The 26418-nt window shown below is 55.3% G+C and overlaps 1 protein-coding gene and 1 long non-coding RNA gene across 7 annotated transcripts in view; one reads left to right on the top strand and one right to left on the bottom strand.

Annotated features, from left to right (window-relative positions):
* Positions 1–22709, bottom strand: part of SCN5A (sodium voltage-gated channel alpha subunit 5) — a 99736-nt gene extending 77027 nt beyond the window's left edge. For all 6 annotated transcript variants that reach the window (XM_066351982.1, XM_066351984.1, XM_066351981.1 and 3 more), the window contains exons 1-3: positions 22547–22709; positions 6105–6427; positions 3523–3640 (exon numbers count right to left, since the gene is read on the bottom strand). In XM_066351982.1, the coding sequence (XP_066208079.1) occupies positions 3523–3640; positions 6105–6374 (388 nt within the window). In that variant the 5' untranslated portion in view covers positions 6375–6427; positions 22547–22709. The remainder of the gene's footprint in view (positions 1–3522; positions 3641–6104; positions 6428–22546) is intronic.
* Positions 1–26418, top strand: part of LOC136382571 (uncharacterized) — a 420231-nt gene that overhangs the window by 37665 nt on the left and 356148 nt on the right. The gene's annotated exons all lie outside the window — the stretch shown is intronic.

The following is a 26418-nucleotide window of genomic DNA, read 5'->3' as shown; positions in this document are numbered from 1 at the left end:
GTCGATTTCTTTTATTTAATCCTAGCAGGAACACATCCTGCAGCATTTTAACAAAAATACGCAGGGGGGAAAAAAAAAGCTAATTCAACATGCCTGTGTTTACTTTTGGGCACCTTCCCAGGGAAGCCCATGCCTGCATGGAGCACAGAGCAAAGGTGAGCTGCGCTAGCCTGCCCTCGCCAGCACGCCCGGGCTGTCGCAAGTGAGGGTTTCTTCCTGGAGAGCAGGGGCTGCATTCCTGCCTCCTTTTAAGTCTGTCTTTGCCACTCCTGCCCTTTCCACAGCGCCTGGCACAGGCCTCTGCACACTGAGGACGTAGATGGTTCAATGCACATAAAGATGCAAGTCAACCATAGGTTGGGAGCTTCAGTGTGAAGATGAGAAAGTTCTAGAGCAGGGGTCCCCAAACTATGGCCCGCGGGCCACATGCGGCCCCCTGAGGCCATTTATCCGGCCCCGCCGCACTTCTGGAAGGGGCACCACCATCTCATTAGCCAAAAGCAGGCCCATAGTTCCCATTGAAATACTGATCAGTTTGTTGATTTAAATTTACTTGTTATTTATTTTAAATATTGTATTTGTTCCCGTTTTGTTTTTTTACTTTAAAATAAGATATGTGCAGTGTGCATAGGGATTTGTTCATAGGTTTTTTTTATAGTCCGGCCCTCCAACGGTCTGAGGGACAGTGAACTGGCCCCCTGTGTAAAAAGTTTGGGGACCCCTGTTCTAGAGGTTTGTTGCACAGCCATGGGCGTACAGGTAACATTACCATACTGTACGCTTAAACATGGTCAAGATGGTACATTTTATGTTAAATGCTTTTTTTTTTTTTTTTACCACAATTTAAAAAACATAAGCCAAGAGAAAGTTCATAGTTCAAAATGTGAAATCTGTGTGCTAATGCATAGTGCCTGCTAATGGGCAGGGGCTTCCTTCTGGGGCGATGAAAATATTCTGGAATTGGATAGCAGTGATGCTTGCACAACCTTATGAATGTACTAACACCCACTGAACTGTACGGCATAAAATGGTTAACTTCCACGGTGTGTGAATTACACCCTGACTTAAAAAAAAAATCGCATGGAAAAGTTGTAGAGTCTCAGGCCTCACGCTGGTGACCTTGGGCTGGAAATGGCTCGGAATCTGCAATTTTAACCACCGTTCCAGGTGAGACTGAGGTGGCCCTCACAGACTGACGTTTGGAAACAGCTGTCCCAGGGCAGGGTGTTCAGGAATCCTGGGGACTGTGCCCACACGCAGGTTGGGCCCGATATCTGGCAACTCCTACAACAGCCTTGTGATGCCGAGGCTACTGGTGGGTGCAGCACACTTTGAATGGCAAGGGCACAGGGACTGCTCCCAAACCCCACAGATCCAGACCCTTTCCTCTCTGCCAACGCCCTCTGAGCCCAATAGGGGGCGCTGCGGAGGGCCTCCAGTGCACTCCCATCCATCCCCACGCTGTGGAGTGTCAAGGCAGCACCTAGGAACCCAGCACAAGGCCTCCCCCAGGCTGAGCCACCTCCCTGGGGCAGCTAACTTCACGTTCATAGGCTGGCTCAGAGCCTTACGGGCCAGCCCTGCTGGGTGGCACCAGAAACTCACAGCCTCGAAACCACTGCTCCATGGACCCTCCGTCCAGGCTGAGACCTCCAGTGCACCCCCCGCCCCCCTGGCCCACCTGCCCCCCTGGCCCCGTCAGCCCCACCCCCCAACCCCCGCCCAGGACCGCGCAGGAACCCTGGGGATGCCGCTGCATCTCTGGGGGCTGCTGCGGCTGCCAAGCAGTGCTGAGTTGGTTAGATACCAGGAGGAGACACCAGGAGGACAAGGCCCAGGGGGCAGCCGGAGGAGCAGGCTTCCAGGGAGGCCACGCCCTACAGGCCGAAGTCGGGCTCCTGGCAGAGACGGCTGCCCGCCCCACTGTCCTCTCCAGGCTGTGCCCACACACCTGCAGGATGACCACTAGTCCTGTGGCCATCTCATCACCCTTAGGGGACTGTACAATTCCCAAGGGGGCAAGGACAGGGTTTTATTCAGCTTACTACCTCCAGGGTGCCCAGCAGAGTCCCTGGCATCGACCGGGGCGGGGGGGAGCTTGGGAACTGGCAGAATGGCTCGGCACGACATCTGGACCACTCTTGCCTCACAGTAAGATGCAGCTGTGAACGGCAGACAGCCCCCCCCCCCCACGGTGTCTGCCCACTCTACAGACCACCCTGCTGATGCCGCTGCTGTACCCAGGTGGGGGATTGCCCCTGGCCTCACTCGGGTCTCCACAACCTCTCGAGAGGCAGGGGAGAGTGGAGGGGCGGGGGAGCCTGCAGGCAGAGAACAGGTTCCGCACCGAGCCCCCCCCCCCCCCAGTTAACCCCTGGGGTGAGGGTCAGGCATGGGGCAGGGTGGGCGGAAAGCGGGGCCAGGAAGGACAGTCCTCAGCCCTGCCTGGACAGGAAAACCCCTGAGTGGTCAGCATGGGTCCTGGCTACTTCGTCCCTCACTGGACAGATGTTTCCTCCTGTCTGCCCAGAGGTTAATGGGTGCAGTCTCTGCCTTGGCCCTTGGCCGTCCCAAGAGGGGAGCCGCGGGGACCTCCAGGAGCTCCAGCGGGCCAGCCCGCCACACTCACAACTAGCCACACCACTGAGCCCAGCAGCAGGGATTCCATTAACAGCACAGCTAGCTGCCTGCCGGTCAAGGGAAGGCTGCCCCGGCCAGCCCAGGAAAGCACAGCAGCCTGCCACTCTGCAGCCAGCCCCGCCCTCTCCCCACTCTGTCTGTGGGGCCTCTTGTCTGAAGTGGAGAGAGTGGCCGTGATGGAGCGCTGGCACCCTGTCCCACGGGTGGTCCAAAGACCTGTATATGTCCGGTACGACATAGCAGCACGCCACAGCGCTCCTCCGCAGCCTGCAGCTTTCTCGGGCTGTGGTTTATATAACTGCATGCTAACCAGACTTCTCTGAGATAGGCTGAAACTGCAAACATTGTGTCAACACCTAATCAAAGAGCAAGTGTTGCCTCCCTCGAAATATGCCCACGTGCGAATGAACCAGAGGCCTGTCTATTGGGAGGTGGTTTCTCCTCGGCTGAGCCCGGCTGACCTGTCTGAGGACCCGGTACGTGGGCAGGGAGGCACAGGGCTAAGAGAGTGCAGTGGGAAGGGACACCCGGAGTCCATGTCAGAGCCAGGGGACACTGACAGGACTCATTTCTTCTGGGTGCTCAGTAGCTTAGCTTTTAAGACTTTTCTCTCCTGAAGAATCAGAGCAAGGTGTCCTCCCAACCTTTCTTGTACCCCAGAATCCGCTGCGACCTTGTTCAAATGCAGGTGCTGATGGGCAGGTCTGGGGGGGGGGGTTGTCTGAGACTCTGCATTTCCAATCAGCTCCCGGGTTGACTGAGCTCCTTGTTTGAGGACTGGCCAGGAATTGATACCACCCTCAGCCTGAAAGACCCCACCCCCACCCCCACCCCGTGAAGCCCAGAGGGTCCACACAGCAGGGGCTGCCTGCAAAGGATATGAATGAACCAGAATCTTCACGGCCGCTCTCCGGATCGGGTGGAAGGGGCTGAGGACGTACAAGGCGTTGGTGGCACTGAACCGGAAGATGGTCTTGCCTTTATTCAGCACAATGAAAGTCTGTGGACAGAGAGCTGCTTTAGGTCACGGTGGCAGCCCCATGGCAACCCCGTGGAGACGGGTTTGGGGGGCAGCTGCTGGCTCAAAACCCTAGAGCCCTGGCTAAGGGGTGGGGTGGGGAGACAGGAGGGCCCGAGGAAGGGTAAGGGATAGGGGTGAGCAGCACATTCAGCAGGTCAGTGGACCCCCCCACTGGGTCACCATGGCTAGGGTGGGATGAGGTCGAGTTCAAGAGAATGTCAAGGGTAGGTTGGATCTAGTTTACTTTCAAAATTACTGTCCCAATCAGAAGGGGCCGCTCATGATCCTAGCCAAGGTGCTGTCACAGCAGAGGCGGGGACCCAGCTGTGCCCCCGCCTCCCTCTCCTCCCGTCTGACCCCTCCTCTCCTGGTCTCAGTTCCCATTGGGCCCACAGGGGAGCGAAGACCAAGGGGTGAGGAGTAAGGGTGAAGGAAGGGCACACCCCAGGCCAGCAGAGAGCACCGTTCCCTGGGACACGGTCTCCCAGAGCCCAGGACAGATGTCAGCCCCACCCCATGACACAGCGCCTCCCCCTGGAGGGATTACGAGCAGATCAAGGTAGACCCTTCCTCCGGCTTTCAGAAGACACTGTCTACACAGCCCAACGGGGCATGAGTTGTGTCTGAGATGCATGCACATCAGGTGGGCGTTGGGCCAGCCCTCGAGGATGGCAGCCCATGCCCCCTGCCCAGCCGTTCAGCCAGCACAGCCGAGAGGACACAACCCTGAGGTCTCATCTCCAAGGCTGTTGTTGCTGGAGAGACAAGGTTCTGGGTTGGGGAGACAAGCTGACCAGGTATATCAGGACCAGACTACCGCTATGGAGCCTGTGTTACCCTGTGGGGCTGCGGGCAGTGTGACCAGGGTTCAGAAAGGAGAGGCAGAAGGTTAGAAACCAGAATCATACCTGGGCCATGGTTCAAATATTCCTGATCACAGGGACAGAAGAGGGTGTCCCTGACTCCTTCCAGGCTCAACTGCCACCAGCCACAAAACGCCTAGCCGTGACCACACTCTCCATCAGGTCAGGTCCCCTTGCCATGACTCCTGCGTGTCCCAGCTAACCACAACCTAATCACCACTTTGACTTGCCACTGTCACCTTGACTCGCCACCAGCAGTGGTCTTAACCTGAACCGCAGTTCTTACTTCCGGCTCTGAGCAACCATGACCTGAGCCCACCCATGCTGACTAATCCCAACTTCCAGCCTAACTCTGACCCGCACTGTGGCCCCAGCCACCGACTTTTAACTCTGCCCGAGTCGCTTGCGCCAGGCCAGACCTGTGCATATAGCTGAGGTGGCCTTCCCTTCGCCCTCACCGGCTCACACAAGCATTCACATACGCAGACAATCTCGAACCACGCCCACCTGCAGCACCTCCCAGTCTCCTAAACGCAGTCTCAAGCGCAGTCAGGCGCCCAGTGACACAGACACACAAACTGACACCTGTCACAAACACAACCGCGCTGAGGTCCTGGATCCCGCCTGCGCCTGCGTTGCTTCCTCGGCCCCGGTACTGACTGCGGGGATGTGATCAGCCACTGAGCCACTGTCCTCAGTCCCCAGCCTTCTGGGGAAAGTCCTCCCCCACGTTCAATCCCACTTCCTGCAGCAGTGAGGCCTGAAGTGTGGGCAGCCAGGTTGGGGACCAGGCCTCGACAGGAGCCTTGTGTGGCTGCGGTCTGGCCAGGTGCAGAGCTGGGCACTCAGCCCCGAGGTGAGGTCAGGGCAGGGGACCCAGATGGGGAAATATATTTTCTGGATAGAAATCAATACTGGGAGGGAGCCTGACTCACCCTGGCCAGTGGACAAAAGCCACTTCCTCTTCCTGCACTCAGGAGGGACAAAGGCAGAGCAAGCCCCTCCCCACCCCCTCAGAGTTCCCACAGGCCGTCTTGGTCCCATTGCCAGCCACAGGCCCAGGGAACTACTGCTGAAGCCCCCTGTCCAGGCCACCTGGCACAGCCAAGGCCCAGCAAGTTCTCTGGGGCGGGCTGTGGGCGCAGCCTGCTGTCCCTAGTTAGGAGAGGGCATCTCGTGCTGTGCTCTGGGGCCCAAACTCAACTCAGGACAGGACTCAGGGCCTGACTCCAATTCACACACGCCTTGGAGATGGGGCAGAGAGCTCCAGAGGTGAACTCTAACCCCAGACAATTCCCAGAGTAGGTGCTTCGCAACAAGGGAAGGCTTTAACTGTGGCTGCCCTCTCTTTCTTCATAACACACCAAACAACCTCGGGCTGCATCTTTCCGGCCTTTTATTCTGGAACTCCAAAATAAAGGTGATTGGAGTATAGATCATGAGTGACTCACGGCCCCAAAGGCCGGAGGAACCCGCCCCAAACCGAGCCCGATGTGGAGGTGCGGCCCTGCCCCCCACGGCTGCAGCGACAGGGAAGCTGTGTGGAAGTGTGGGCCGGGGGTGGGGGTGGTCACGGTCACCTTCTGGGTGCTATAGAAGGGGTCCAGGTCCTCCAGGGGCTCGCCGAGGAGCTCTCGGGGTGGGTTGCCATAGAGATCCGGCAGCTTTTTGGAGGCCTGCAGGTCCAGCCGGGGCCGGGGCTTCTCCTCCGGCAGCCCCTCCCGGCTCTCTTGCAAGGTGGCCGAGCCTCGGGCTTGCTTCTCCGCCATGCGCTTCTCGATGGCCGCCAGGGACTCCCGGGTGAACCTGTGGAAGCTGCTGGTGCCCTGAGGTAACAGGAAGTCTGCCATCTTCTCATCCTGCTTCTGGGGCCCAGGCTGTCCTCACACTGTCTGTGGGGGAGCTGAAAGACACAAACAGCAGGCCTGACGCGACGCCTGGGGCCGGACGGCAGGGGGGCCGGACGGCAGGGGGGCCGGACCCGCCGGGCAACGGCTGTGCTGGCAGAGGGGAGGGCACGGATGGCAAAGGTGCTCCCAGACCACAGGTCCTCAGCCGTCCACGGGCACACCTGGTGGATGCCGGCCTGGGTGAGCGCAGAGCCCTCTAGGCTGAGGGGTGAGCACGGGGACCTGTATGGAGTGGAGGGCGTCCCTCTTCCATGCCAATGAGCAGGTCTGGGTACAAGTGGGCCACGGTGATGGTGCCACTGAAGCCCCTTCACTCTGCCCCACTCGACACAAGAGGAAATGCTCGCACCTCTTGGTTCCTTAACCACGCACACTTTGAGACACTTCTCACAGCTCTGTGACATGCTGTGGACGGAGAGGGACACCCCATGGAGCAGGGATGATCCTGAACAGAGGAATGATGGACTGAGTGATGGAGAACACACAGGTGAGGGGCAAGGGCATTAGAAGGCAGCCCCTGCAGCCCCTCATCCCAAGCCTGCCCCTTTCATAGGAAGCCCTGGGACCCTGAGAGAGTGATCAGAGGCTCGTGGGCTTTTTTTCCAGGCAGATCCACAACCAGGGTGGTGGACACTCTGTCTCGTCTCCCCACTGCACTACGGTTCTGCCTGGGGGAGGGGGCCCAGACTTCACACGGGGCCTGGAGGTGCCAACTGGCAACCGATAGTGGCATCTGTGTCTGCCAAAAGATACCCACGCACATTCTGTGGGCTTCTGGAAACAGCTGGGTAACGTCTCTGGAGCTTCATCCAGATGTTGGCACCTGGCGTGCACAGCTGCTGAGGAGCCCTGCCGAGAGGATCTCAGTGAAATCCTCAGGGCGAGGCGCCCTTGCAGAGACGGGAAACGCTGACAGTGTGTCTCAGGGGCCCCAGGCCTCCACTCGACCCCCTCCTCTCCAGTCCGAACAAACACGGACCGATCCCAAGTGACAGCCGAACCGGAAAAACGGTGACCACTCATTCCCTAGGAAGTCTAGCCTGCACATGCCTGTGACGCCAAACCGGGAGAATGTTGGCCCCTAACGGCCTCAGATGATCCAGGACCTGGTGTGAACACGCTCTGCCCATGACACAGAGACTGAAGAATGTGCCCCCAACTGCCGCACCAAAACAGGATGTGGTCGGCACGGCTCCTGACTGGGACACCACCGGGAAGCGATGTCGCTCATTACATCAAACCCGGGAATGGCCAGGCACGAGCTCCAGAGGGCAGGGTGGACACCTGTTGGAGATCTCATCTCTGCCGGGACAGAATTTCTCTCCTTCAACCGAGGGCCGACTCTGCCTTGATCTTACTCCTGTGAAACACGTCACTAATGACCGCAGCGAGCTGCCGCCCTGTACACAGCCCCTGAAGGGCCCAGCCCCAAGCCCTGGAAGTAGATTGCTATAAAATTAGGCATCTGGCCAGGTGACAGGTAAACAGTGAGCAACCAACACAGGCAGGCGTCCAAAGAGCACCGCTGGGCCCTGGGGAACTGCAGCCTGGAAGGTGCGAGGGCAGGTCGAGGAGGGAGGTCCCAAGGACCCGCGCTTTAACAACCGCTCCATCCTCCAGCCTCTTGTTCCTTCCTTTCATTCAAGGAAAGGTAAAGAAACATCTCTGGTAAAAACAGCAGGTGAGCGAGGAGGCTCCCCTTTTATGAAAGCATGTCTCTGTCTACTCTCCATCTTTGAACAAAGAGAGGCGTCTACAATACTCGACCCCAGATGTGAACGGGGATCTTTCTTTTTTCCTTTAGCTGGTGGAAATTTGGGTAATTTTAAACTTTCTCCTTTGTACTTTTCTTCAGTGCTTGAATTATTTATGATGCTCTTGTATTATTTTTACAAAAACAATAAAGTCAATATTCTTTTTATTAAAAAAAAACAAAAACACAAAAAAACCAAGAAACAAAGCCAGCCTGGATGGCAGCCGTCCCTGGCAGGGCCGTCCTCTCCAACGGGGGCAATCTCTAGCCCCGTGAATCAGGAAGCCTCTTTTTTTACTTGGAATTATTTCCTAAGAATAGTGTCTCTGCCTCTGTCTCACTGTATCCATCTGTGTCCACATGCCTACAAGGGGTCTGGAAACACCCGTATGTCATGGGCCTGCACGGGCTCACTGGTACACACCCATGTGCGCATGCGTGTGTGTGTATGAGTGCGCGCGCGTGTGTATGAGTGCAAGCTTGCACCAGCTTGTATGTCTGTTCCCAGTTTTTAAATTTGTATTGAAATCAACTATTCACGCAGATTGGTGCACGGATCCTAAGTGTACAGGTGGATGGATTTCCACAAGCTGAACACACCTGGTAACCAGCACATAGATCAAGAAGTCAATTGCTCCCAGTCCCTCAGACTGGGGTTCCCCTCCAGTCACTAACTACCTTCCCGTGCCCAGGGTAACCACCCTTCTGTCTGTTAACAGCAGAGATGAGCTGTGCTTGCCTATGTCGTTCAGGGGTTCCTAACAGACCTCTCGGAGGGACAGGGAAAGAATCTGGGGGGGAGGGAGGGCCTTGCGTCTTCCTCTCATTACCCTCTCACTGAATTTTAGCATTTCCCTCCGTTATGAGAGTAGGCAGCAAAACGGAAGTGAATACGTTCCGTTCACAACTAAAACTACAGCTATTTCCCTGTCCCATTGCAGGGGCCTCGGAGAGCTAGAATACCAGTAATGCTCACTGATGATTCGGAATTACAACAGGCACCAGATCCGCTGCTCGATCTTATTATTTGATACGTGAATAGGAGGGCCTGATGATGGGGCCCTGGGTCTCAGGGAGGGCCTGGTCCCGGCGGGCAGGCCCCCAGCATCCCCGGGGGTTGAGTGGTTTCTGAAACCAGGTTCCGGATGAAGCTCCCTGCTCCCTGCTCCCAGCAGCCTCAGGTTCCAGAGTAAACCAGCCAAGAGTGTCCTTTGTCTCTGGACCCCGCCTGCGGTTCATGGCAGGCGGGCAGGGTCCGTTTTCTCCCTTGTTCCTGCACCTGGCTCTGGCCCTGCCCTTGGTTCAGCGGCTCAGGGCCCACGCCCTGGTGTGGCTGAGACTGGCTGAGCCCAGATGAGCCCTGCAGGGCTGCAAGGTTCCCGGTGATGCCAGCGTAACTAGGGACTGGGGCTGGTCTGGGGACGCTCCAGGCTCAGGACCAGGCATACCCCAGGCTCAGGGCCAGGCATACCCCTCAGGCCTAGGAGGCCGAGCCCCCAGCTTCTCTGGGATGACCTAGCTCTGGCTGGGGAGGGGGAGGAGGCCTCTCTGCTCCAACACGCAGGGGAGCGTGGACCTGATTTGATCCAAAGACCACAGCTACTCCGCTAGGTATTAGCACTCCGTGACAGCTTCTGCATCCACACCAGCCCTGCAGCTCCTCCCCAGGCTGAGGCAGCTGCTTCCAGCTGACCCTCTTCCCGGGCCAGTCTCCCCTGTCCTGACAGCTTTACTCGAGCTCTAGGGACCCGCTGCGCCATCCTGTCCCCAGTTCATCAAGTTCTGGTAGGCAGCTATCTCTCTCCCTACGTTCTGCTGCCTCCCAAGAACTGCTAGAAGCAAACTGTGGACTCTCCTTTCCAAACTAGACCCCCCTGACATCCCTTCCTCTGCCACTGGCCACCACCTCCCCCACCCCCCATCCCCAGTGCCGCTGCTCTGGGACAGACCCCCCTGCGGATCCTACTGCTACCCGAATCCTCCCTCTTTCCTCCCAACCCCGATGTGCATCCCCCACCACTCCTTGGCTCAGACATTCCCAAACAGACACTTCCCCTGCCCTGCGTGGCGTGACGTGACGGCAGAGTCACCTCACGCTCTACTCACTCCCCCACCTCCTCCCAGGTCCCCTTCTCCGACTGCCCGCCCACGCGCGGACCTCCGTCTTCCGGGCCGGGTCTTCCGGGCTGGCCAGGGTGCTGAACCCTACCTGCAGCCCTTGAGCCCTTCCTGGCCTCCCTGCGCTCTGACAGTCCGTCAGGCGGGTCCGGCCTCCCCAGACAGCCCCCCAGACAGCCTGAAAGCCTCATCTCAGGCCAGGGCTGCTCCCGCCCAGTGACTCTTGAGTACTGTGGGTAATCACATCAGGACAGAGATGCTTAGAGGGCAGAATACTGACTATTCACACTCAAAAATGGACCCTCCTGTACTGTCTCCTCTTTGTGCCTCTTCCCAAAGGGAGATTTTCCTGCGCACAAGGGGCACAGAGCTGGCGCTCAATCCATGGTGGTTACCACGCCGTGACTCGGAACGCGGCAGCCTGTGCCGCGCTGGGTAGTGTCAGGTGAGGTGAGGCTCAGGACTCCCCGGGTTGTAGCACTGAAATTCCGGCCTCCCGAGGTTCCCTGCAGTCCCAGACAAACCAGGACGCCTGGTCATCCTAGGCACGAGGAGGGACTGGACTCCAGACGGATCCCCTCCCCCCCTTCCAGCCCCTTCCTGCCCACCCCCTTTCCAATCCCGAAAGCAGGTTCAGGCCTGTGTCTTGAGTCACATCTAGCATTTTGGTCGCCTTGGAATCAGAACCTCGGGAACACAGCATGCAAAGAATATTCTTTGCCATGTAAATTTATGCAAAGTGCCTGTGGAAGTGGTTCCCAGGCTTCCTAGAAAATCTCAGCCTGGTTTCCTCTGCAGCATGGCCCTGCCCTGCCCTGCCCTGCGTCCGGGGCGACCTCGGGCTGGAGCGCCCACCACCCTGAGCACTCATTCCACCGGTGCCTTTGCCCTGTGGCACTGCCTTCCGTTCCACCTTCAGGGAGAGAGTGTGAGGCAGAGGCTCACCCCCCACAGGTGGACGTAGGGCACCAGGAGCGACTAACTCCTTCCTTGAGGAAGAACACACGAAAACTAATTAATACCTCAACTCATGGACTCATCACGTTAATTGAATGATTCATTAAACATTTAATCAGCACCCACGGTGTGTAGAGGGTACTACAAATGGCACCACAGAATATTTTTCTTCCCAAGGTAATGGATCCCAAATCAACAGGTGATGATAAGAAAATGAGGAAAAAGCGGCAAAGAGACTCCGGGGTAGCCTGCACGGAAATTTCCACTCAGTGTTGCTGAGAATGTGGATGAGGAAACGGCCTGGGCCACAGAACCCGTCCCTGTGCCCAGCTCTGCTTCCCCCAGCATCCCTCTTACACACCACTCCCCATCCAGAGGATTCCTGTTCCAATGTGGCATAGGAAGGTGGTTAGAGCTGTGGCTTAGAAGTAAGATTGCTTGTGTTTCTGGTGGCGGGCCACTTACTTGCTTTGTATTCTTGGGCAAGTTAGTTGATGTGTCTCTACTTCAGTTTTCTCATCTGTAAAATGGGGTTAATAATAGACCTTATCTCACAGAGTAGTTTTGTGGCACACGCGTACTATTAGTACTTGTACACGCCGGGCGCACAGGAAGTGTTCAGTGAATGTCTCTTGCTACCATCATGGTGGTTATTGTCGTTATTTTTGTCCCAAGAGATCCAGTTCAGAGAGCACTTCTTTGGAAAGCCTTCCTCACTGCCCTCTGGGCCTGGCGGGGCCCTGCCCTCCTCTGTGCTCCTGGCATACCTGCATTCCCATGCATGCTTCATCACAGGGTATGGTAATTGACTTCCACACTGGCCTCTCCCTTGCTTGTGCCCTGAACTCCCCAAGTGTGGTCTGCCCAGAGGGGCCTAAAACAGCCTGGTAAGTGAATGAATGAATGAATGAATGAATGAGTGCCGGATTAACCTTCCTATTGCCCAGCCACTAACCCACACTGTGACCTTGGACAATGTCAGCTCCCATGCCCCGGTTTTCGAGACCTCAGCTTCCTCATCCATGAGCGGGACTGGGGTGGGGGACCACCCTAGCGGCCTCATGTGCTCATTATACGCCAGGGGTTGCACTGAGTGGGGTCAACCTTGCAACAATCCCATGAAGGAGGGATACTGTTATCCCCATTTTACAGAGTTGATGCTTTAGGGGTTAAGTAAGCAAGCCCCTGTCTGTCTGTCTGCAGCCAGGTCTGCGAGCCTAACTACTCACACTCTGAGGGCGCACAGAGCAGGGAGGAAGTGTCTGTAGCTTACCTGTGATCCGCCCACCCAGACAGAGTGTGTCTGATATCCCTGCTCCAAAGTTACAGGGCAGCCCTGTGGACCTCCTGTAAGGCTGGTCCTCCCTTATGCAGCCTGGCCGTACCCACGAGTGGGAAGAGGCTCCCAGGGAGACCTGGCTGATCTCTGCCCGCACCCAGAGAGTCAGCAGAAACGGTTACCGGGCAGTGTTTCTGTCCAGCTCAGGCACTGCAGGTGCTGCCCCATCCGACAGGGTAGCCACGCAGCACACGTGGCTGGCGAGCACCTGGTCTGTGGCTAGAGACAGTCCAGATGTGTGGCTGGAAATCCACACGGATTCTGAAGGCTCAGTATGATCAAGAATGTCAACTACTTCATTAATAACCTTTAAAGATTAACTATAATTCAAACGTATTATTTTGGATATATTGGATTAAAGGAAATATGTTAAAACTATTTCTTTTTTTTTTTTTTAAACTTTGTAAAATATGGCTACTGCAAATTAAAAATTGCACGTGCCACGTGCATTTGTAGCTTGCATGGTATCTCTACTGGATGGCGCTGCCATGGAGTTCCAGACACCGGGCTCTCCCTTAACTCTTACAGAACTCCACCTGCTTTGAGGCTGGGTGGCCTGCTAGCCTGGGGTGGGGGAGGGGAGGGAGTGGGAAATGGAAGGGGAAGGAGGGAGGGCGGGTGGGCTGAAGGAGACTTGTCCTCTGCAGACTAGAAAGTGGCCACCCGGGTTTCTGGCAGTGGCTGTGGGTGGCTATGTGGGCTCAAGCCACAGGTCGGGATGGTGGGTGGTGGGGGAAGGGGGAGGGGTCGACAGCATGTCGACCTCCTGCCCAGGCAATTATCTGCACAGTTCTGGCTCTCTCAGGGTAAGGGCTTGGACAAAGGCTTGGCGGGGGTGCCAGCTGGTGCTTGCTGGTGCCCGTGGCCTGTGCATTCAGGTCCTTGCTCCCAGATCAAAGGCACGTCCTTGTGCGGGGCCTCAGCTAACCGGCTCCCTGCAGCTCCACTCCTTTGAGGATGCACAAGCATTAACCCTGCACAGTCCGGAGCCGGTCCTCAGGGAGGGGGATCCTGAGGGGGCTTTCCTTCTCTAGTCCCCATCCGGACCCAGCAATCTGGAGAAGTCCTGCAGAATCACCCCCATCCCCGCCGGAGACAGAGGCGCACGCCCACCCCAGAAGCGGGGATGCCCTCATTTACATGCATTTGCATCTCATGTATTCCAACACTCAGGCTGAAGCAGAGGGAAATTCAGCTGACAGGAAAATCCCACCCGCTTGCTCTGCCCAGGTGATTTCCCAGACAGGGAGGGATGAAGCCAGGGTCCCTGAGACCAGGCCCCCTCCAGAGCAGAAGACGAGAGGAGAGCTGGCATGCGGGTGGGCACCTTTAGCGTGGACACTGGATTCAGACAAAAACCCCTGCTTTTTCATCCGCCCCCCCACTTTCCACTGTAAGGATGGGGTGGGGGGCTTGGAACAGCTCATTCATTTCACCGCGTGTTCCCAGCGCCCAGCCAGGCGGGGGAACTGCAGACTCCCCAGGTCGTCCAGAGCCCCCTCCACAGGGCACATGATGCCCCCTTCTCCTCAAGTGCGGGTCTTCCCGTCAATCCCCTTACTGCGTCATGCAGAGGGGATCTATAATGTGCTGAGTGGCACTGAGCTGTCAGTCCAGACCCAACGGTACCCCCGGGCCCTGGGTCTCCAGAACGTGGACCAACAGCAGTCCCCCCTTATTTGCGGGAGATACTTCCGAGACCCCCATTGGACGCCTGAAACCACAGATAGTACCCAACCCTGCATATACTATGTTCATTCCTATACATATATACCTGTGATAAAGTTTAATTCACGGAGTCGTCACAGTAACAGATTAACAATAACTGATAATAAAATAGAACAGTTATACCACTATACTGCAATAAAAGTTACTGAATGTGGCCTGTCTTGCTCTGATAACTGATAATAGTGACTGCTACTAAGTGACTAACAGGTGGGTAGTGCATATCCGGCGTGGACACGCTGGACAAAGGGATGATTCACATTCTTGGTGGGACAGAGTGGGATGGCCTCAGATTTCATCACACTACTCATTTTGGTGCACAATTTAAAACTCATGAATTGTTTATTTCTGGAATTTTCCACTTAATATTTTTGGGCTGTGTTTAACCGCGGGTAACTGAAACCACAGAAAGTGAGACCGCGGCTAACAGGGACATCTGTACTACTCCCAGAAGTTAGAGAAGTGGCTCAGTCACCCAGGGGCACTTCTGCCCCAGACCCTGGACCATCTAAACCAGGGGTCCCCAAACTTTTTACATAGGGGGCCAGTTCACTGTCCTTCAGACCATTGGAGGGCCAGACTATAAAAAAAAAACTATGAACAAATCCCTATGCACACTGCACATATCTTATTTTAAAGTAAAAAAACAAAACGGGAACAAATACAATATTTAAAATAAAGAACAACTAAATTTAAATCAACAAACTGACCAGTATGTCAATGGGAACTATGCTCCTCTCACTGACCACCAATGAAAGAGGTGCCCCTTCCGGAAGTGCGGCGGGGGCCGCATGTGGCCCGCGGGCCGTAGTTTGGGGACCCCTGATCTAAACCCACAGAGTACACACAATGTGGCCAGAAGAATGCCTACCTATGGCCCAGGAAGTGCCCTTTATGGCACACAGATGCCCAAGCTGTTTATGAGGCACCTACTCTGTGCACTGAGAGAGAAACGCCCCCAGAGAAACGGGAGAGGCCTTCACTAGAGTTTCTTTGCCCCTAAAGGGGGAAAAGCCAATCAATCCATCAATACACAAAATCTATATCACAAGTGTGCATGACACAGCCTAGCCAAGTGTGCAGCCCTTTCCCCTTAATATGCTCTGAAATTGAGGAATTAATAGAGATACAAGAAGATGCGTGAATTTTAGGCGTAGAGTTGGGTGAGTTTTAACAAATACATATTCCTGTGTAACTACCACTCCAATTAAGATAGTAAACATTCCTATCATTCCAGAAAGTTCCCTACTGCCTCTTTCCAATCAACTCTTCTGATTTCTATCACCACAGGTTAGCTTTGCCTGTTCTAGAACTTCACACATACGGAATCATACTGTATGGGCTCAAGTGTGTCCACTGTGCCTGCTCAAACATAATAATGCTTTGGAGGTTTTTACTTTGTGTTTGTTGGTGAGCGCCATCTCGGTTACCTGTGCAATGCACTGTGAACATAAGCGACACATCTGGGGCCAGATCCGTAATTCAATCATAAAGGCGAGGGCTGGAAGAGACCCAAAGTCCAGCTATCTCTGGGCATGATTGGCCCCAGGAGATCCTTTGGGAGATTTTTTTCTCTCCTTCCCTCAGACATTTCCTGAAACAGAAGCTCAGCAATTATACATCTAATAGGCACCCAGGCCCAGCAAGCGAGTGGAGGCTTTCCCTGGGTTTCCAATTTCGCCGGCACTAGCTGCTGCTTTATTTCACTGACAGTCTGGGCTGCGTCTGACCCAGCACCAGTGGGCCCCGCGCTGCCTTCCACTCAGTTCTGGCTGTGGTGGGCGCCACTCTGTGCCTCAGCTCTCCTGCACCCCTGCACCGGCCGGGAGTCCCTTGGATGGGCCTGAGCCCAGCAGGGAGAGGACTCACGGCTGGGATCTTCCCAGGAATAGGCCCAGAGGCAGGCAGCAGTACTGGGCTTGGAGGGGCTTGTTAGGACCACTTTCCAGCTATCAGCCCAGGTCGATGAGGCTGGGACTCTGGCGGCCATGCAGGAGGTATTGATTGAGCTGGGCTGGTCCTTCTCATGGTCTGATTTTTCCCCAACTTAGATGGTTAGGGCACCTTCCAGCCTGGCCCAGATGAGGGGGACAGCTAATGCAGCCAGAGAACTGGTTTGGTGCCTGCAGCCACATTACTGCTCCCCGACCTGCTGTCCCTCTAAAAACTGCCTCTTTGAGCCAGGTCCTTCCTTCAAACAGGACTTCGAGGAATCGATACCAGCCAGAGAGGCATTTACTACCCTCCTGATGCCAGGAAGAGCCTTTCTACTGCTCAAAATCCATTCCCAGAAAGCATGGGGACTGCCTGGGCAAGACCTGGGCGGGGCCGGGCAGACACGGGGGCCCTGGGCTGAGGGCAGCCGGCATCCCTCTGTGACCTTGAGCCTATGGTCCTTGGCCTCCCAGGGCTGCAAGAGGGGACCGAAAGCCCTTGGAGACAACAACAGTAGGACCTCCAAGTGGGTGAGGGGCCTTCCCTGGGCCCGCACAATGCCATGCGAGCGGCTCCGTCCCTCTACTTGGGTATTACCCCTGTGGGGACTCAACTTTCCACTGCCTCCCTGGGAGATTTAATCAGGAGAACAAACTGAAGGGGGGGGGGGAGGGAAGAGAGAGAGAGAGAGAGAGAGAGAGAGAGAGCAAGAGAGAGAGAGAGGGAAGTCTAGCCTCAGAGCAGAAACATTCTCTTCCCACAACAGGACAGTAAACACGAGCTGATCCCTTTCACGTTTCCAAATTATATGCTTCTTCCATGGCTGGGCTCCAATCCCACCTCCTCCAGGCAGTCTCCACTGGCTGTTCTGGGCCACACTGACCTTCCACTAGGGAGGCTGAGCTCTTGACTCCTCCAACCTTGCATTTTCTCTGTCCTGGGCAGATCTCTCTCTGGCCGGTGGGGAGGACCTCAGAGGCCCTGAGGGCGCCCCCTCGACCCCCCTAGCCTTTTCTGCCTGACCAGAGTAGTAAACAGAGCAAGGAACGGACATGAGAGATTGATGAACTGTCCCACTGGGCTCTGGCTTCAACAATCACAACTACGTTTTCTGTTGGGCTTGGGGCACACTGGATAGCCCTCCAGCAAATGAAGTCGGAGGTAGGGAGGCTATGACTCTGCAGGGATGGGGTGAGGGTGGCCTGGCAGGCAGGGGAGGTGATACAAGTTTCAAAGAGTCCATGAGTCAGACAGCTCCCGTGTTCTGCCAGCCTTGGTGCCTACTCTGGCAAAGCGTGGTCCTGGGCTCCTTCCCCTACCTGAGGGTCTCAGGCCCCAGAAACTGACGTGGGGTCTCTATAAATAGCGTCCATTCCATATTGATCATCTTAAAAAGACACGGTATGTTCTAGGCCCACAGAGAGGAGAGTTGTATCTAAATATAGTCTCATCCCCAGGAATTGCTGCCAGCTTGAGTCGAGTGGTGTGCATAACCAAAGGGGCAGTCTGAAGGGGCAGATGACAAAGAGGGTGGGGGTGGAAATGGAGGTGAGGAACCTCTCCATCCCTACCCCATTTCCTCTGCTCCAGCCACAGCAGCCAACCCTGCCTCAGGAGCTTGTCCCTGCCTCAGGGCCTTTGCACTTGCCATTCTCTCTTTACATGACATTCTTTCCCCAGGGCTTTTCAGGATTGGTTCTTTCCTGCTATTTGGGTCTCAGTTCAGTCTCCTCCTTCAAGAAGGCTTCCTTTGGCCACAGTTTAAACTGACTCTCATATCTCCATCACACCATCCTGTTTGATTTCATCACATTGGTCACTATCTAAAATTATGTTCTGTATCTATTTGTTTAGTAGTATCCAGTCTATCTTTCCCCAATAGCATGTAGACTTCATGAAAGCAATTATTGTACCTGAGCTATATAAACCTTCTAGAATTTTCCATTGCACAGACTAGGTGCTGAAAGTCCTATCCAGGCTCTCCCCCACCATCCCGGGTTGAACTCTGTCAGTCTGGGCTGGCAGAAGGCAACGGGCATCCAGCCCGAGGCTCCCTCTGTGGCCCCGGCCACCCCTGTGACTGTCTGCTCCCTGCACTGTCCAGCCCCTGTCCACAGGCTAGCCCCAGGCTTTGCCTTCTCTTCCCTCTGTCTCTGTGGATTTAGCCACAGGACTTTTATCCCAACCCCTCTATTGGATACCTGCTCTAGGCGACCTCATCTTGTCCCCAAACATTGCTTTCTGCAACACTTTTCTCTCCTCAGAGCAAGATCTCCCTCCCCTGCTGCCCCCGCCCCCAGCAGGAATCACAGCTCCCACCGTCAATATCTCCTTCTCAAAGACTCATAGGAAGTCATCCCCCCACCACCCCACCCCGGGCTGTCCTGACTGGCCCACTGGAAAAACCAGAGCAATGAGACCCCATGGGCACAATCTCCACTCACAGACCTCCGGTCCCTCGCTGTGAAGGACACCCACGGTCCTTCGCGTCCACCTCAGCCTCGCCCTACATCCCTCCCTTGAGCCCACCCCCTGCCAGCTCCCCTCTATCTCTCTCCTCCCTCTTAAACCATCAAACTCCTTGAAAGAGCTGTCTACACATGCTGTTTCCACGTCCTCACCTCCTGCTCACTCCTCTGCCCTCTCCAAAACTGCCCTCCATTCTCCAATTCATTCATTCATTCATTCATTCATTCACTATCTGTTCTTGCTGGGTACCATATTCTGTGGGTGTTAGGAGGAAAACTTCCATTGTCAAGGTCACCAGTACTCTTACTGTTGCTCAATCTCAGTGTAATGGACATTGTTTTTTAAATTATGCATTCCTTTTTTAAAAAAAAAAAATCTATCCATGAACTTCTCAGAGCGTACCTTCTTAACTCTCTCAGCGGAAAGAGACAGGAGTCGCCCTTCCTCTGGGACGTGCACCCTCTTTGCTTTCTGTGATTCCTCCGCTCAGGGCTCTCTTCCCACCTTTTTCTCTGCTGCTGCCCAGGCTCCTGGCGGACTTCTCCTGCCTCCATGGTTAGAATGCCTGAGGGCTCTGCACTCCACCCTCTTCACCACATTAGGATCACCTGGGTGCTTTCAAAATGGCTGATGCTCAAGTCTCACCTGAGTCGAATGAGAATCCCTGGGGTGAAGCCCAGACACAGCTGTGTTTTTGGTGTTTTAAAGTGATGCTACTGTCACCAGAGTTGAAAAAAAACACCGATCAGCACTCTTGCTGGACAATCTCATTCACTGCCATGGCTCCAAAGACCAGTCTATGCAGATGATTCCAAGTTTCCTCCTCCCGCCCAGGTCTCCTTCCTGAATGCTGGGCCCTTCCCTCCAGCTGACACTGGATGTCAGCAGCCGCCGCTGGAAGTACTACAGATTCAAATCAGAACTTGGAAGCATCTGTCACCTCCCCTTTGTTCTTCCTCAGTCTTGCCAAACCCCAAACTTCACTTGCCCATTCCCCCGTTCTCAGTGTGATACGGTGGCAGTGAATTCCATTTAACGAGCAAGTAGGTTAGGGATGGGAGAGTGACACATCCCTTAACAGAGAAGGCCGTTAGAATGCTACAGGCTCACCTGTGCTAACCTGCCTGTCCCTCTCCTTCAATTGTAAGACTTTTGATGGCACCTCTAGTCTGCACTGGAGACGTAGTCTAACTCACAGAAGATATATTGACACCTGGGCTCAAACTCAAGACCTGCTACATAGAGATGCATGACAGTGAGCAAGTTACTTAAGCTTCCTGGGCCTTCAATTTCATCACCGGCAAAATGATCATTATTATGGTTTCTACCTCTAGGGTTGATGCAAAGATTCAGAGATGAGCCTTATAAAGTGCTTGGTGCTCCGCCTGGCTGGCAGATAGCACTCAGTGAATGTTGGCTATTTTTAGTACCATTACTAAGGATAAATTCCCAATTTCTGAGCAAAGTTCACAAAGGTCCCTGGGATTACGTCCTTGGTGTTAGCTTCTGGTCTTCTCTCCCTTATACCACAGGACCTAACGGGTCACTGAACTAACAATTCTGCTGTTTCGCATTTCTGTGTACTGCTGGTACATGCTGGTCCTGATGTCTGTACTGTACCATCTCCGCTTGGGAAACTCCTATTCATCCCTCAAAACCCAGGTGAAAGCTTGTATTTGTTAGATAGAGACCCTTGAGTCTCCCGGCCAAAGGCAATCACTCCTCTTTTGAATGGGCCATGGGGACATACTTCTATCATTGTACACCTTTCCAATAACCTTCTCAAGGGTCAGTAGGAATTAGCCTCCTATGAACAGAACATAGAATGCCATTGACCACAGTCCCAGGCTGCCTCGGGGCTCCCTTCTTCTTGGGTTGCTTGGACACCTGTCTGCCCTGCTCCCTTACTCCCAGCTGTCTCTGGTGCTTCCTACCACTCCTCTGAGCTCGATCTCCATGCTGAGTGAGTTGATCCTGGAATTCTTCCAGAGGACCTTCGATCACCACACCGAGACAGGGCCAAGTGGCCCAGAGGCACTGCAGCTGCCCATGCCATAAATGGGCTGAATGCTGGTTCTTGGCCCTCTAGGGCCAGTATCCCTTCTGCTCACATCCTCTTTGGTCAGCCTCTAGGTCATGAAATAGATCTCAAGGAATCTTCAACCTGGGTGGTGCCCCAAATCTACTGTGACTCTAGGTGACCTTGTACAAATCCTTGACCTATTCAGCCTCAGTTTCCCCCTGTGCAGTGTGATGGAAATGCCAGAGTTAGATTAAAAGTTCCCTGAAGCTCATTGCAGTACGGGGCTGGAAATGCCAGCATAAAGTCTGTGTTCCACACTGGCTGTCCCCGACTCTTTCTTCCCCATGCTCCCGTGACTGCAGCTTGGCTTGAGCTATTGGCCTATGTCACCCTCATTCCACCTTTCAGTTCCATTACCTCCCACTCATGTGCACCTGCCTAATTCTAACTGGGAGGGATTGAGAGCAAGGGATGGGGTTGAAGGTAGCAGCAAGGGCCTGAGCCACTGCTGCTCCAGCCTCTGTTGCTCAAGGTCCCTCTGGATGGTGGGAATTGGGGAGAGGGGGCTGAGGCACTGTAGTATGGTGGGGTCATATGATGTGTCTGTCTTCGTGGTGCTGTCTAGGCTCAATGGGGCTTGAGGGGTCTCAGCGGGAGGTGAGGAGACAGCTGAGGAAAGCGAATACCAGCCCAGGACCCCAGAGGAGATGATTGATCCCACCACTCCAGGCTGATCTCAAGGCACTAAGGAGAGAAGATCCACTCTTGCCACACAACCTTAGTCATGGCTTCCTGACTGGGCTCTGCGCTGTCCTCCAACAGGTGTTTCAACACAGGCGGGCCTAGGGCCAGGGCCTTGTCCCCAGCACTCTGTCACCACTACCATTCTTCATACCTCCAGCCCTCACAAGGCAATGCACCTCCACTTCCTCCCAAGGCGCCACCAAATACGATCAAATAACCAAATAACGCCGGGGACAGAGCCGCCTCCTGTCAGGGCACATGGATCTGCCCGGGTCAGAGCCAGGGGGGGCAGAGAACACGCCCCAGTCCCAGTGCGCAGAGATCTCCCCTGCTGAGAACACACGCAGATTTCAGGACGCACAGAGGGCAGGTGCCGCCCCATTAGGGCGTCAGAGGGCAAAGAGATCTCTTCGTGGTCGGAGCGCACAGAGATAGAACACACACGTAGGTCCCTCTCCCCTCTTAGGGCGCACAGAGATCTGTCTTTGGGCAGGACCCGTAGAGACCTCGTCCCAGAGAGGTCTCTCCCGGCGGAGCGCTCCGCGCCGCCCAGAGAAAGGGGTTCTTGGCCCCCTCCCCCATTCCCAGCCCTGCTCGCTCAGCTACCCAGATCTCTGGAACCACACTCATTGCGCGCCTAGTCTACGCTCTGACCTTGGGGTCTCCGGCCTCGGGAATCCAGGTCCCGACCCCAAACCTTCTCCGAGCCTGCGCCAGGGTCGGCGGGGAAGCCGGGGCCGCAGCTCCCCCTCCCCCGGCCCTCGACAGCGCGCTGGGAAACCCGGAAGGAAAGGGAAGGGGAGGGGGCGCGCGGCGATTAGCTACGCCTCCCCCCGGGGATCCCCTCCAGCCAGGCTGATCCGCGCCTTCTCCTTCCCTTACTACCCTTAGGGGCAGTGATGGGAGAGGAACTGCGGGGTGAAGCCGGGGCAGGGAAGGGAGCGCGCAGGGGCTGGAGGCTCCGACCCTCGGGGAGGAAAGTTGGGCGGTGGCAGGCGGAAGGTGCTCGGGCCGGGCCAGCGCTGCTGGGCGCGGGGGCGCTCGCTCACCTGCTGGTCCCCCGGCCGGGGTCCCGGGATGGGCGGCTGCTGCTCGGCGCGGACTCGGCTCGGTGCGGGGCTCGAGGCACTGGGCGCAGGCTCAGCGGCTCTGGGGTCGCGATCCCTGCATCCCACGGGCGCCGCCGCCGTCTCAGCTCCGCCGCTGGTCTCCGGCTCCGGGACTCCGCGGGCGGCGCGGGCTGGGGGCGGGGTCGGGGGCGGGCCCCGCCTGGGCTCGGCCTGGGGCTTGGGGCCCCGGGCTGGCTCCGCCCCAGAGCGACGCGCCCCGGGCTCCGCACGTGGCGCTCCGCCCGCTCCCAGGGAGAACACCTCGGCTCCCGCCGGCGCGCACACCCCCACACTGACCCAGGGGCACGCCGCCTCAGACAGCCGCCACGCGGACGCGGGCAGATACATGCAGACACCAGTACACGGTGGGGTACATCCACATTGACCTGGGGGCGCTTTACCACGGAGAGCCACCCACGCGGACACCGACAAACATTGGCCAGAGTCCACACACACATCCTCACTGACTTGGGGACCCTACACCAGACACCCTCCCCCGGGGACACGGACATACACTGGCAACCATGCTGAGACAAACATACCCGACATATGTACACCTGCACACTGACACAGACACATTGACACACAGACACCCACAGGGACACACAGGGAGACATATAATTGACACACACTGTCACTGAGGCAGACACTCTGACAAACTCTGACACCCACGTGATTCAGAGACACACATCCACTGACACACTGACACAGACACACACTTGGAACCACATTCCCCTTGAGACAGGCACAGACGGCACACAGATTTGCACAATGGTAGACACCTGTGTACACACATACACGCACTGACACACCCATACTGACAGAAACACACACCCTGACCTGAGGGATGGACACAGCCAACAAACACAGGCACCCACAGGGAGACACACACACACTCCCGTTCACTCTGTTGAACTACATACAACCCACACCTTGCTACATGGAGACTCATATGTGACACTGAAGTAGAGAGACACTGTCGCTCAGGGACACAGGGATCCATACATGGACAAGCGCCATCGCTCTGACGGGATGGGAAACACCCAGGAACACAACTCCTTGATTAAATAAAATGGGCCATCACCATCTTTTGCCCACAGGATCAGCAACATCATTGGAAGGGATGACATGTATCACCCTGCACTGTGGCCGCAGACCAGGGCGTGTCAGGAGCACTTGGGCACCTGTGCATTCACACACACACACACACACACACTCTTTACCAGCAGCATTTTACTTGCCTGACACATCTTTAAGGCTATTCCAAGTAAGAATTGTTCTTGTGAGCTCAAAGGCTGTTACCTGCCCTCCATTATTGGGGTCTTGGAGAGGTCACCAGGGGACCATCCTCCCTTTTGAGACCTTGGTATGTGGGGCTCTAGAGGTCACGGGTTCCTTACATGTACACTGAGGAGCTATCTGTGCTTGCAGGAGGGGCCTGAATCAGAAAGAAAATCAGTAGTCTATAGTCAAGTTCAGGACACAGGACCCTTTCTGGCCTTGTGTCTGATTGGGTAGCTGCAGGCTGCAGGGTAGGCAGAAGAACCGACCACCTGCCGGCTGCCGGCTTCTAGCCCCCTGGCGGGCCTCAGGTAGGCCAGCATCTCCCACTAGCGGCCAACGCGGGAAGTTCAGGCAATGTCAAAATTTTTTACCCCGGGGCGCGGGGCCGCCTTCTCTGAGCTCACACCTCCGACGTGGGAGGAGAACGGAGTAGAACTGGGGTCCTCCCTGAGGTCTTCCGCCACCGGCTTCTGGGCAGCAGAATAAAGATTCAGACTTGCAAACAGACATTGGGTCGAGCAGGAGACAGAGCTAGAACGGAGTCGCTGGGGGTGGGCGTTGAAGAGCCCCCTGCTTCACCTACAGTTAGCAGAAGTGGGCTTTGCACGTTGCTCCTCAGTGCTGAGCACAGGGATGCTACCAGCAGAAGAGCCGAGCCGAGCCCCGTGAATCTACACGCCCCCTAGATTTAGATGAGAGGGAGCAACCAGAGTTCTGACCCGGTGGAGCTCAGCCAACATATCTAGTGGTCTGAAAGAGGCCTCGGGGAGGCAGGAAGGGGCAGTGGCCGGAGATGGAGCACCACCTACGAGGAGCCCTGGCCAAGATCCGGGCGACTCCCTTCTCTTCACCAGACTCCATTTAATTAAAGCAGGAACATGCATTCGGCAGTCAGAGAACAATCAAAGGGTTTTCAATCCAGTGTTTCCTGTGTGCCCCCTTCCCTTACCTCAGGTTCAAAGTCGGGTTAAGCACAGCGTTCTTGCTCATCCATGAAAGATTCCTCTCTGGTGTTACTTTTATTTTTCACCTGCTGCTACGACCTCACAGCCGTGACCCTCCCCACACGGGCACCCTCTCTTATAGGTAAAGCAGCTCTTTAAACATGTACACATCTTTGTAAAGTATGTACTATTGTTGTTTGTGCCTGTGTGCCTTTTGTTTTAACTGCCCTGGGCTTTTCTTTTTGTTTTACTTCTATTATAACTTGCATATGAAAAAAATGCATAGACCCTATGTATTCAGCTCAAGGTTGTCACTACTTGAACACGTCCCAGTAATCAGCCCACAGGTCAAGAAACCAAACATCGGCCCTGGCCGGTTGGCTCAGTGGTAGAGTATCGGCCTGGTGTGCAGGAGTCCCGGGTTCGATTCCCAGCCAGGGCACACAGGAGAAGTGCCCATCTGCTTCTCCACCCCTCCCCCTCTCCTTCCTCTCTGTCTCTCTCTTCCCCTCCCACAGCCAAGGCTCCATTGGAGCAAAGTTGGCCCGGGCACTGAGGATGGCTCTGTGGCCTCTGCCTCAGGCACTAGAATAGCTCTGGTTGCAACAGAGTGACGTCCCAGATGGGCAGAGCATCGCCCCCTGGTGGGCGTGCCAGGTGGATCCCGGTCGGGCGCCTGCGGAGTCTGTCTGACTGCCTCCCCGTTTCCAACTTCAGAAAAATACAAAAAAAAAAAAAAAAAAAAAAGAAACCAAACATCACCAGCACCATAAAACTCCCCTTGTGCCCTCTGCCTGTCACATCACTTGCTCCCCCCCCCCCCAGGGTTAACTACTATACTCACATTGAATTCCCTGTGTCAGTTTTGGCTAGATTTGATATTTATTTAAATGGAATCATATAGTATAAACTCTTGAATCCGGGTCCTTTGGATCAGCTATCAAAAGGTGCGTCTATATTGCTTGTAGTTTCAGTTCTTTTGTTCTCATTGCCGTGTGGAATTCTGCTGGGTGATATACCATATTTTGCTCATTCATATTCTACTGCTGAAGGGTGTTTGCCAGGTCCTAGTTTGGGGTTATGGACATTCTAGTACAGAAATTTTGGTGAACATACGTATGCATTTCTGCCGGGTACACACCTGGGAATGGAATTGCTGGGTCATGGGAGAGGGCTGTTTGCGTTTTGTAGACATGGCCTAACAGTTTTCCAAAGTGGTTCTACCAATGCACACTCCACCAGAGGTGCCCCTGTGAGAATCCCGGTCCACCTGCACCCTCTAGCACTTGGTATTCGTTATCGTGCTCATGGTAGCCACTGGGGTAGGGGTGCCGAGCTTTCCCACCGTGGCTTTCATCGGCGGGCCCCTGACGACTAATAAAACTGAGCACTGTGTCCTGGTTTGTTGGCCATTTGAGTGCGTGTGCTTCTCATTTATGGAGCTGGGTATTGTTCTAACTTCCACTCTTTTCCTTATCTTCCTGAACACTCCGCACTGGAGCGCTCTCCCTGGGGTGGTGCAAGCAGCTAGTTCTTGGCTTCTGACAGCTGCAGGGTGTTCCATGTCCGCACCCACTGAAATGA

The sequence above is a fragment of the Saccopteryx leptura genome, chromosome 10 (assembly GCF_036850995.1).
Source record: "Saccopteryx leptura isolate mSacLep1 chromosome 10, mSacLep1_pri_phased_curated, whole genome shotgun sequence".
NCBI lineage: Eukaryota > Metazoa > Chordata > Mammalia > Chiroptera > Emballonuridae > Saccopteryx > Saccopteryx leptura.
Note: the sequence above shows the minus strand (reverse complement) of the source record. Positions and strands in the feature narration are given on the sequence as shown.